Source organism: Chrysoperla carnea, chromosome 5 (genome assembly GCF_905475395.1).
Source record: "Chrysoperla carnea chromosome 5, inChrCarn1.1, whole genome shotgun sequence".
NCBI classification, from domain to species: Eukaryota; Metazoa; Arthropoda; class Insecta; order Neuroptera; family Chrysopidae; genus Chrysoperla; species Chrysoperla carnea.
In genome coordinates this window covers 1,941,897-1,955,087 of record NC_058341.1, presented here as the reverse complement: position 1 = coordinate 1,955,087, position 13,191 = coordinate 1,941,897, and the positions used below count along the sequence as shown (strand labels likewise).

The window sequence follows — 13,191 nt, the reverse complement described above, 5'->3', positions numbered from 1 at the left end:
TAAATATTATTATTTTTTTATTTTCATTTTATTTAATAATTAACATATTTTTATATAAAGTGAATTTTTAAAATACTTTCCACATTAAAAATTAATTGTATTGTTACACAAAAATTACCGCTAAGTATTTAATAGATATTTTTTCATTAAAAAATTGTTCTGTATGCGAAATAAGTTAAATAATTTAAGGAAAAACTTTTGAGAAAATTTACAAAATAGCGAAAATTAAACTATCAATTTAGTTACACAAGTTATTTTAATTTTCTTCTTAAATGGATCCGGGAAAATAGTTACCTTTTGAATCACGTATAATATGTTCGTAAGAAAATATTAACACCTGGTATAATTTTAATTTAATAATAAATGAAAGGTATTGATAATATAATTTATTCAAAGAATTTATTTCATTAACTTTATCAAGTTTTCTTTAAGGAAAAAGTATCCGCTATAAATATTTTCCTTGAGAGTGAAACGGATATTGAAAACTTGCTTTTTTTTTACTAAAATTTATATTATTTATTTGAATTTTCATTTAAAAATTATTTAAATATTGTGTAAGAATACCGACTTAAAAAAAAGGCATATTTGAATCTTTAAATGCAAAATTTTGTATTCATAATCCAATTTTTCGAAAATATCGATATTGAATATGCTAGAAATGCTCAAGTTAGAAACATTTTTGCCACCTAAATGGTCAGATTTTGTTAGTTTTTTTCTCTGTGGAAAGCATCCCGTCATCAATCGTTAGTGCCAGAACCAGGCAATTGCAAAGAACGTATATTCGTTGTCAAAATACCTGTATATTCGGTTTCTAAAAAGAATATTCGATGTCAGATAAAGAATAAATTTTGTTCGTAAATCTTATAATAAAAAAGTTTTTAATATGTAGCCAACATAGTTGAGCACCCTGTATATCTTGAATGAATAAGAAGCAAAGAATTTATTCTTCTTGGAAATTGATTTAATTTAAAATTTGTTTACAGAGAAAAAACATTAAAAAAAAACGAACAAATAGAACATAAATTTATTCATAATTTATTAAATATTCATAAAGGTTTATTTATAATCAATTGTTTTCTGTTGTAAGAAAAGTAATTATTGATTTGAAATTTGCATATATTTCTACACCATCAACCAAAATCATCACTCAAATCTAAACTTTGTAAAACTAGTCAAAAAGGTTTAGAAAACTTTTTGGGGTTATCTTAAAAATTAAAGCTTTTCATCATTGAAATTTCTAATTATAATGAAAAAAATATTTTATCGATAAATTTAATTGCAAATAAATTTAGATTAATTGATTGCAAATGTTGTTCAATTTTAATTAAATTTATATCTAAAATATCCGGTTAAACCGGAAACTATAACAATTCTTTTTGTGTTAAATATTTCGTGAGGGAATTCTCTCAGAGTGTTAATTTTTTTTATAATTTCAATTCAATATAAAAAAAGTTTTTTTTTTTTTATTATAACAAAATATCGGTAATTATTGAACTAAATAGTTCAATTGAAAAGTGATATTTGCCTTCGCATGTTGTCTTAATTCGAGAAATCGTTTTTTATATGGAATTTCTATCGATGTTTCAAAAATATTAAGCGAAAATGAACGTCGAGTTTCATAAAAATTGGAGACACAAAAATGGTTGCCAATGTTTTCAACATTCGTACATCGTAACCTTGTTCTTACAAAAAATCGCAAAATACTTTTTATTATGAAATATAAATATTGATATAGAAAAACATATAAAACGATTTCATTTGAATCGCCCCAAAAACTTTAAAAAATCTATATTTCGGAAAGATTTTCAATTAAAAATTAAACATTTAGACTACTCACATGTTATATGTTTTCGTTTTCATGTTATTCCATCTAAAAAATCGATCCATTTCATCATATTCAATAAATGTAGATTGAATCATATGTCCATTTATCACTGATAAGATTAAGGATTTTTTATGAATTTATTTAAGAAAATTAATTGTTTTTAATAATTAATAAAGTGTTAATTCGATTTTATTAATTTTATTTAATTATTAATATGTAAATCAATTATGATTTTATTAGGACGCCATTATGGTAATCTTACTGTAGATTGATCCATATATCACTGATAAGATTTAAGTTATTTTTATTGAAGATTTATTTAAAAAAATTTATTTATTTTTAATAAATAATGAAGTATATATTTGATTTTATTAATTTTATTTAATTATTAATATGTAATAATAAAACAATTATTAATTTTATTAGGACGCCATTTTGGCACGCTTATTTAGTCCTTCTTCACAAACATGTTTATCATGAATATAGGAATGCATTTTTTGAGCGTCCTAGGTTGGTTTACATCTTTACTTATTTTTGATACTCAACTATTGCCACCTATTGCTCTAATTACAAAAGATAAAAATAAATCAAAATTTGAAATTAAATTGTGTTTTTAAGACATAAATAATCCAACCTGAACGATTCTGTATTCATGATAAATATTAGATAGGGAAAAACAGGGTTGTTCAATAAGATATTACCACTTAAATGAAATATATTGTCAAAAAAGATTGATTAGGCTTTAAAAAATGGTAATTGAAGGGAGAGTGGTTCTTAGGTATGTTACAAGTAGAAGTTTAGGGTTCCGTAGCCGAAAAATTTATTTGGGGCGCTTTTTAAATTTTGTAAATTTCACTTGTATGTTTTTCGATTTTTAAATACAGGGTTGTTCAAAAAGATGTGACTAAGTTAAGATAGTCTGACATAAAATAATATAATCAAGTATTATCTATGTATTATGTTTTTATACCATGCATATATGTAATATGCAAGGTATATTAAGTTTAGTCCCGAGTTTGTAACGCTTAAAAAAATATTGATGCGACATAAAAATTTTGCCATCACTTCGTTAGTCCATTTCCGTGTGTCTGTCTGTCGTCTGTCCGTCTGTCATCACGATAACTCAAAAACGAAAAGACATATCAAGCTAAAAATTTTACAGCGTACTGAGGACGAAAAAAGTGAGGTCGAGTTCGTAAATGAGCAATATAGGTTATTTGGGTCTTGGGTCCGTAGGACCCATCTTGTAAACCGTTAGAGATAGAACAAAAGTTTAAATGTAAAAAATGTTCCTTATCAAAAATTAAACAACTTTTGTTTGAAACATTTTTTCGTAAATATCACAGTTTACCCGTGAGGGCCCAAATTAGGCGTAAATTGTATGTAATTATGGGAATATTAGTTATGTATGTGTGACATGTATGAATGTATGTGTAATGTGATTTATTAATGTGTATTTCAACAATTATCTCAGTCAATTGTTTGTTTTCACTTGTTAAAATACATATCAAACTCTTTTAACTGGTAACATATTATTGAACAACCCTATATTTAAACATTGAACAAGCCGGTAAACATTCATTTTTCAATAACATAATTTTAAATTTAGAAAATAGATTTGTATGTTAAAAAGATACGATAAATTATAAGAACGTAAAACTTTAAATACATACGTTTTATACAAAATACGTGCTTCAAGTATTGTAGAACGTACTTATTGGTTGTCTGTATGTAATGCTTATGTTGTCTCCCACGTAATAAATAGTAATTACGTGGGTGTTATACCAACACATACATACATACAAGTGAGAAGTGTTGCACATCGCTTCGCATCATGTAAGTTGGATGATTAATCGGAACACATTGTAATTATATTTCCGTTCTAATTTTATGTTCTTTTTTTGATAATGCATTGTCTAAATGTACTTAAAAGGAGCGTAATAAGCATGCATGTTCACTAACTTTTTATATCATTTCGGATAAAGAATTCTCATTGCACGTGCAGAAAAATGAAGTTGGTTTTTAAAAGACTTTAGAAGTATGCATGAACGTTTAAAATTACTAATTAAATAAAGAGGAAGATATAGGTTAATGACGTAATTGTCAGATATCACCATAGAGGTACATATAAAACATTCTTGCTGAAAGGAAATGGGTAACAATCTTTGAATGCTTATAACTTCTTCGTTTTTTAATCAATTTTAATTTCACTTTCAAAGTTTGTTCTGGTGTCACGTTTAGCTCTACATTTTTATGGCAAATTCGACATCAGGCAATTACCGGATTAAAAAGTACAATTCCCTCGAACAAGTATACTTTTATTCGAAGTAGTTCCAAAAACTACGTTTTTTTTTGTGGTTATATCATGTCAACATGTTATTTATATTATTCGGGATTAAAATATTTGAACTCAGGTTCATTAAAAAAAACAGTAATTACTATTAAACGCAAACTTTTGTTTTTTTCACTATTTGTGATTTAAAAAAAAAAAAAGTATTTTTTAACTATTTGCTAAATAATAAAAAAATGATTATTTTTATGCTAAAAAATAGATGAATATAAAAAAACACGAAGCGTTTATTTACTAGGGATTATAAAATACTATCGATTACAAAAAAATAATAATAAAAAACCTATTCCTGATAGAAAAAATTTTTTTATTTTTATCCAGAGCATATTAAAGAAGATTAAAAAACTGTTGTATCACATACTAAAATCATTCGTCACACATGACCTGCGAAAGTTAAACAAATTCCCTTTTAATATAAGATAAAAAAATAAAATTATCACTTGTTGGGAAATGTTAAAAATTTAATATTTTAATAAACCAAGGCTCATTTTGCTAAGAGTACATCGAGAAATTCCAAAAATTCAATTTTAATTCCTCCTTTAAGCCCTTTGAATGTCCATTGATTTCATCAGAATCGGATTAACGGTTACAAATATTTTGAAAGTATGGTCCTTATCGCACGTTTCTGATTTGTTTGCGGCTTGAAACAGCAAAAAAAACATCAAATTATTGTATGACAAGTTTTTGTGTAACAAAAAAACGACACCTATGTAATAATAATTAAAGCTGTACAATTAATTCTGGTCTTTGCTAATTTAAAAACATGATCGATCATAAAAATGATTTTTTAAATATTTTTATAAAAATTAATAAAAAAATGTCTATTTTTATTACGTGTTAAACGAAAAAAAAATTATTAAATACAATTTTATTATCATTCCGTCATTATGCTTGATAACGAAAGGAGCATAGTTCCTACCGTGTGTCCCACGAAACCTCTCGCTCTTTTTTGTTATTATGGGTACAAAAGAAATAGCTTTATTTCGTTGAAAACAAAATTCACTAAAACGAATAAAAATGACATTTCTCATCAGTTAGTTACATGAATTACTATATCCTGCAGACAGTGAATATTTTCAATATAAAATTTTTATTTTTTAAATAATAATATAAAAGTGCTGAAAATACAGAAAAAAAAACTTTCATATTCATATACACCACGAGCACTACCAATAAAAAAAATAAAATTTTCTATTATTAGACAACAATAGATTTACAACCCATATAAACACCCCCTTTATTTTTGTTCTGTGTATTCCCAGAAGATTAAAATGGTTTAATGTTAAAACAATCATTTGTGTGCTTGTAACGGAGTCGAGTAACCCTGCGAATCAGATATGAAATGGTTACAATAAGAATTATATGAAAAAAATCAAAACGGTTAAGTGGTGAATTGTGAACTATTGTGCATTCAATAAGGATGTCAAAGGACCAAAGAGTTTAAGGAGTGTCTTTCACGTCGTTTATAAATATTTATTCGTTGAGCACCTATTTAAAGGGAAAGATCAGAGAGTTTAAAAGTAACAATTAGTTACAACAATCTTCATGTAGTTGACACAATCACATATAGACTAGACATGATACATATGTGATTATTATAATCAAATCTTCTATTTAAAGTAAACGTAAAGATATGTTCTTTTTTAATTCATCGATTCGCTTTATTTACACGATTCTAACTAAGTACAATTTTATTTCCCATCTATAAAATACATGACTTTAAACTAAAATCAATCTCTTTCATAGAAGCAATGTCTTTGTTTATTTAACTTCAGTGATTTTGTATCAATGAATCCTATTTTAAATTCAATTCGATTCTATTGTAAATACAAATATTTAGATGTACTTGTTCCAATCATTAGGCAATTGTTTGAAAGTTTTGTTAATGTTCAGTTTGCTATGATAAAAGTTTGAAATAAAAAACAAAACGGAATCCTAAAAATTACACCGTAGTAGTAAGATGGAGTGGGGGTAATATTTATAGTGAGAGTATATGTGTAGTATGATTACAATAAAAATGAAATGTATTCTTAAATTGGTTTTTCTTTTGAAATAGAAGAATCTATTTATATACATCCATATCCCTATATCAGTATAAAACCAAACCACACTACCCCCCCCCCACCAAAGTACCAACCATATAAGTGTGTGTTTGATCTGACAATTCCAGACAGGAACATATATGTATGGATACTGGATGAAGCAAGGAATGAGGAAGTAGGAACAGCTTGTTGTAATTCTTCTCTGATTCATGATGATGGGTTAAATGTGAATGGAATGGTTAAAAGTTGATACATAAGAGAAGATGAATACAACCCTTAAAGTAGGCTTAAAGTTCGGCTTCTTTCTAACATATATGATGATACTTCTTGGTTATAATACGATATAGATATTTCTATTATTTAACAATAATTTCGTTATATAAATATATAAACACTATTCTTATTATTTATTTGTTCAAAATGAACCGGAAATTTTTCATTCAATTCATAATTTGATTTATTCATTGATTGATGACTAGCTATAATACACTGCCTTGCCACGATAAGTGTTTCTAGGCCATTTTTTACAACAGGTTATGGGCCGATTCAATGTCATCCTTGTTGTTACTATTGCGCTAAAAGCAAGCGGTTCGAATTATTTGTAATTTAAAACCGAAAAACTGTAACAAAGTTGTCAGAAAACATTGTCTTGTTCTTATATTATATAACTCTTTCGATAAATAGATTATTGTGCACTGCAAGAGACAATTCTTGATGAAATCACGTTTTGATGAAACTAAATTCATTTCAGATTAAACTATTAAAACTTATTTATGCATATGTAATATATCGCGATATATCTCTATTTTCTAAAACTATAATAGTTTTGTTTATAAAAATAATGTATTTTATTGGGAAATGAAATGAAAAACTATTATATTTTGTTGTCAAAAATACATAAAAATGTAAAACAAGCAAAGCAAACATGTTGTTTGCTTTCAAAAATATCTCTTCAGTTGAGCTTCATTCGTCATAAACATGATAGTATTGCAAGCATATCGTTCAAGATTGCGCTATTTTAATATTTCCAACAAAACCAAGAAATTTCTGGGTATTGTTCGATACTTGTTCGAGCTTTGCAAGAATTGGTAGCAGTAGGACAAAGAGATAACTGAATCATAAGGGAAATCTCGTTTACATATCGATATAAAACTGTTGGGTAAAAAAATGTGGAAATCACAAAACATACGGGAAATGTAATGAGGAAAAACAAGCAATGATTAATCTGCAGTGTCGATGATCAGCACTCGAAAATTAGTGTTTTAAAATCCTTGGAAAAGAGGGACTAGCTTCCATTCTGAAGAGGCGACCAAAATTGAACACAAGGAGAAAATAGTGAGTTTTCCTAAGAGTTGGAAAATCTTCCAAGAGAAGGGCTGTTGGCCAAGCAATTCGACCAAATTGTCAACTTGTGTCTCAGCCACACGTATTGGAAACTGTGTCGCACAGCATTTTGTTCTTTTTAACGAATTCCCGAAGGAAATGGAGCAATTTGGATGGCTACAATTGGTCGCAATTTAAGTCCAATTTAAATGAAATTAAAAATGCAATATTCGATTTTAAGAAAAGTGTGTTATTTTTTTCAATCTCTGAGGGAATTGGCTTAGCCAACGCAGCTACTGCGCAAGGAGCTTCTGCGCTATTTTATAAAAAAATTATCGGCCGGTTCAAATTTATACAATTTTGGTTTGTGAAAAAGGACACTTTTACACAATTTTAAGGCGAAATAGAATCATACTGGATTCAAGATAATCTTCCAGATTTAATGTTACAACCATAACTTACAATAACAACAGTTATTACAAGTACTTATGGTATGTACTATATGTACTAGTCCGTATACGATGCAATGTAGTTTGTGTTTGTAGCAAGCTTGCAAAATATTATAATATGGCATTGCAATGAAGTACTCCAACTGAATGAATAATAACACACAGAACAGAGAACAGAGTATATAACTATGATATTTATAATAAAAATATAAAAATTGTTGCATACAATTAAAACTGGGGTATATTTTTATTTTAATATTTTGTTTTTTTTTTAAATATTTATAAAACATAGGTATTATGTACTTTGTTGTTTTACGTTTTTTAAGGATGCTGTACCAAAGTAACCATCCACCTCTGTTTTTATTATAGATTTACGAATTCATAGCTCGTGGTTATGGAAGAAAAATGATTTATTAGATTACTTAAGACTTTTTAACTTAGTTTTTGAATTAGAATAATTTAAAATTGAGAGAAATGAAAAATTAAGTTCATTTAACTGTTATTTTCGATAGGCAATTATTTTCGAAGAAATTGTCTAAAATCGATTCGAAAAATCGACATTTTATGTGGTATTTTGGTCGATATCTTAAAAACTATGCATCCAATCATGAAATGCACCCGATATTTGAATTTTTTGGATTAAAAATACCTTATATATTGAGTTTTATCGAAATTGGAGATGAATAAAATTTTCATGATTTTTTCGATTTTTTTCAAGGGGTACCCCTTCAAAAAATTGAAAAAAATCGAAAAAAAACTTGTTTTTTGGAATTTGATAAAACTCAGTTTATAAGGTAATTTTGACCCAAAAAATTCAAAAATCGGGTGCATTTAACGATTGGGCGAGTAGTTTCTACGAAAATCGATTTTTTAGATCGATTTTCGACGTTATCTCGAAAACTACTGTTCTAATCGTTAAATAAACCCGATTTTTGAATTTTTTGGGTCAAAATTACCTTATAAACTGAGTTTTATCAAAATCCGAAACAAAAAATATTTTTTAATTTTTTCGATTTTTTTCAAGGGGTACCCCTTCAAAAAATTGCAAAAAATCGAAAAAAAAATTTGTATTTCGGAATTTGATAAAACTCAGTTTATAAGGTAAATTTGACCCATAGAAAACAAAAATCGGGTTTATTTAACGATTAGAAGAGTAGTTTTCGAGATAACGTCGAAAATCGATCTTAAATATCGTTTTTCGTAGAAACTACTCGCCCAATCGTTAAATGCACCCGATTTTTGAATTTTTTGGGTCAAAATTACCTTATAAACTGAGTTTTATCAAAATCCGAAGCAAAAAAAAATTTTTTAATTTTTTCGATTTTTTTCAAGGGGTACGTACCCCTTCAAAAAATTTCAAAAAATCGAAAAATAAATTTGTCTTTTGGAATTTGATAAAACACAGTTTAAAAGGTAATTTTGACCCAAAAAAAACAAAAATCCGGTTTATTTGATGATTGGAAGCATAGTTTATCAGATTTGGATAAAAATCTCTTTCGAAGATTTCATTTTTCCCAATTCGGTGACATTTTCTGCAATGAAGCAATAAATTTACTTTATTAGATACACATTAAGGCAGAAGGCTGTGCAACACAGTCTTAATCGCACACTTAACACGATTTTTGTTTTCATATATTTTTAACTAGAATTATTTTTGAAAAAAATAATATTTATACTGGCATGGCGTCACATCAAAATGAAAAACAACTTTTCAACTTGGCTGACTTCATTAAAATTTTCGAAAAATTCGTCTTTTATTGTGCATTAATATTGTAAAATTGTTTTAACCAAGAAAAAAATCGGCAAGTAACGCGCAGTTTCAACTCTTACTGCAAATTTTAATAATTATCCAAAAAAATTAAAATTGAACGCACTAAACACTAAAAAAAATCAATTGGACATAATTGATTACTGAAATTTAACCTTGAACAAATTAACAGAAAATTTCCTAACATAACAAAAATTTAGTATACCTCTAACAATCACTAAAGATAAATATTAGTGAACGTGTACTAACAGGTGTTCGGAAAATTTAAAGAAAGTCTGGACTGAACGATTGATTTATGTAGCATTTGTTTTGAACCAAAATGGATTCATTATTAATTTGTTGTTATGTCATACGCGGTTTTATATTAATTGTTCGCTAATTACTTGCAAAATGTCATAAACATCTTTCTTTTTTTGTCTCATATTAATATTTTTTTAATTATGTAATATGACATTCATAAGAAACTATCAACCAAAAACTTCCATAACGAGTCTTTTTAGTTAAATTTTTTTTGCTTGCATTTTTTTTATTATTTACTTTGCATAGAAAACACTTAAAATTTTAAACCAATATGCTGGCTTCTGGAAACCTTTTGGATATAATCCTGAAGACGAATTGGTCATATTACCCATAAAAATTTAAAACTAGACTTGATACCATGACAAAATTTGAAAGTAAAATTAAAATTGATTAAAAACCGAAGAAGTTATAAGCAATAAAAGATTGCATTCAAAGGTTACCCATCTCTTTTTAACAAAACAAAGTTTTATATGTAACCTCTATGGCGATTCTCACATATGACGTCAGTTGAACCTTGGAATCTCTCCCTGGTTTTAATTAGGAATTTTAAAAGTTCATATCTTGCATACTAGTAAACATTTTTAAAAACCCACTTTAATTTTCTTATTCGTGAAATGCGAATTCTTTATCTCAAGTGATAAAAAAAGTTAAGTCTAATCCCCTATTCCCGAAGAACTTTTTCCAGAAATTTCTTTATATTGTGACTCTAAATATATACGAGTTTAAAAAACTGAATTAAAAAACACGATTTTTTTTTTTTGTAATTATATTGATTTTGATCAGTGACGTAATAATTTTTACGTCACAAAAATAATAAGACATACTAACAAGAGAGGTATGTCAAAAATTTATAGGGGAGGCATAACAAATAAATATATAAATATATAATTATGGAAGTATTTGTAAAAATAGAATAATTATTATAATAAAATAATAAATAATATGGTAAAAAATCAATAATTAATTATATCTATTTCTAAAACTCAACTCAACAATTATATATTATTATGCAAACAATACATCGATATTATACACTACAGGGTGCCCCCTATCACCCAAGCAGTTGTAATTCTTGGACAATTAACATCCTTTGTACACCTTCAAATCCAAACCTTATTGGATTTAAAGAAAAATTAAGAGCCCGTAAAAAACTAAAGAGGAGTTTTAGGGTGGAACTAATGTAATAGTTCTTTAAGGAGTGCCAGGCTACGAGCTCCAGGACAATTTTGGATAAAAGGCTCGAGTTTTTTTTTTTAAATATGAAGTTGGCCAAAGTCTAACTCTATTCTGAAAGTTTTAATGGAGTTGTCCGATTATTTAAATAAATAAATGATTACAAAAGTAGATAATAAATGCTTGACTTCAAATATTTAACATTGGTCTTATGGGAAAATGGATCATATGTTTTCATGAATTTCTCCCAAACTAGTCGCTGGAAATTAAAAAGAAACTAAGAAGAAAGAAATTTTTCATCTAATTTTCTCAAGTTCTAACAGAATCAACCTTCAAAATTTGAATAGTGTAAAATATTTTCATACGCTATGTTTTTGGGAAGTAATAGTTTAAGTATGAATAATATTTTGATTAAGAAGGCGTCTTTAGATCGTTTATTAAGAATGTTGACTGAAATCTATTTTTAGTTCAGTTTACCTGTTCCTATCCACGCATAAAATGTGGAATTATTTCTTTATGATTAAATCAAAAAAATATTTAGAATGCATAAATACTTGAATAATAATTAGTAGTCTTGGATCAAAGTTTGGTCCATCGCCAATAAGAAGATTTTAATGTGTTTTGTATGTATCACTCACTAATACAAAGCTAACATAACGACAGATAAATTATTTTAATTTAAGCATATATGAATTATTGTAATTACTATGTTTTAATAAATTTGAATTTAAATTGAATTTATAAATTCACAAAATCAAAATGATTCATTTTTTTTGATTAAATAAAATTATTCAAAAAATTAATTGCATTGTAATGAAATATATACTTGACATGAATCTCAATTTTTTTTTTTTAAAGATAATACAATTATGGGGGTAATTGCATTTTTTTGATAATATTGAAAAAATAATAATTAAAAATTGTCTTTTTATCATTATGCAGATTTTTGATTGAATTTTTTATAAGTTAGTTTTTTAGAAGTAGTTTGGATTCGAAAGCGAAATTATAACCCCTTATCCACAATCTCGTTGTCATTGGCGAGTTAATGTGATACTCACGAGAGTGTGGAGGTGTCTTAAGGTAGTCCTTTTACTGGCTGGAAGTATATTACCCATTTTTTTTAACTGAACATTGGTGGAGAAAGAAACTCTTTAATTCAATAAAATAAGTATTTGACTTCTTAAAAATTTAAGTATAGCAGCAAATATTGTCTTAAATCAAAGTATTTACTTGCTGCCTTAAGAACACATTTTCTCGCTAATAATTTCACGGTAAATTATATATTTCAGGACAAAAACAAAAACCTGAATATTTCAAAAAAATAATTTTTTTTTCACTCCATCAAATCGATAATTGGTAGAATGATTCAAGAAAAGTTGGTAGGATCTTACTTTCTCGTAAGACTGCCAACAAATGATAACACCTTTGAAAGAAGTAAAGATCCCCTTAGTAAATAATTTTTAAGAAAAAATTAAAAAGTAAATCATTAAACTTAAATATATTAATAATAAATTAAGAAAATCGACTTACCCCTTCATTTCCTAGGAACTGTATTGTAGGGTTCGAATTAATTTTGTTACTTTGTGATTTCGTCTGAAAATAAAAAAAATAAATTCATAAAAAGATTTACATAACCAATAATTGAAAAAAAAAACCAATATATATAAATTATAATTGTTACAGAAGTAATTGAAAATTTTCTGCATGATTTAATTTTATGAAATAATATACCGACATGGTAATTTTGTGTTTTACGAAGAGAAAGGTCTAGTTTTTTTTTTCAAATATAAAAAATTTTCTAATACAAATCAATTTTAAATGTCGGTGATTTTTTTAAAATTAAAAACGATTTTTAAATTCATTCAGTTGTATAAAATTTATAGTTTTTAAGATATTAACGCTGCTTTGACAACGATATATTAACATGTGTTTATGATTTTTCTAATATTTAGGTCAAAATT

At 26.6% G+C, this 13,191-nt stretch overlaps 1 protein-coding gene across 2 annotated transcripts in view; it reads right to left on the bottom strand.

The window, feature by feature from the left end:
* LOC123301883 (RNA polymerase II elongation factor Ell) overlaps positions 1-13,191 on the bottom strand; it is a 145,182-nt gene that overhangs the window by 81,251 nt on the left and 50,740 nt on the right. The window contains exon 2 of one of the 2 annotated variants that reach the window (XM_044884832.1): positions 12,761-12,813. In XM_044884832.1, coding sequence (XP_044740767.1) covers positions 12,761-12,813 — 53 coding nt within the window. Of the gene's footprint in view, positions 1-12,760; positions 12,824-13,191 lie in introns of both variants that reach the window. The other variant, XM_044884830.1, reaches the window with a different exon arrangement.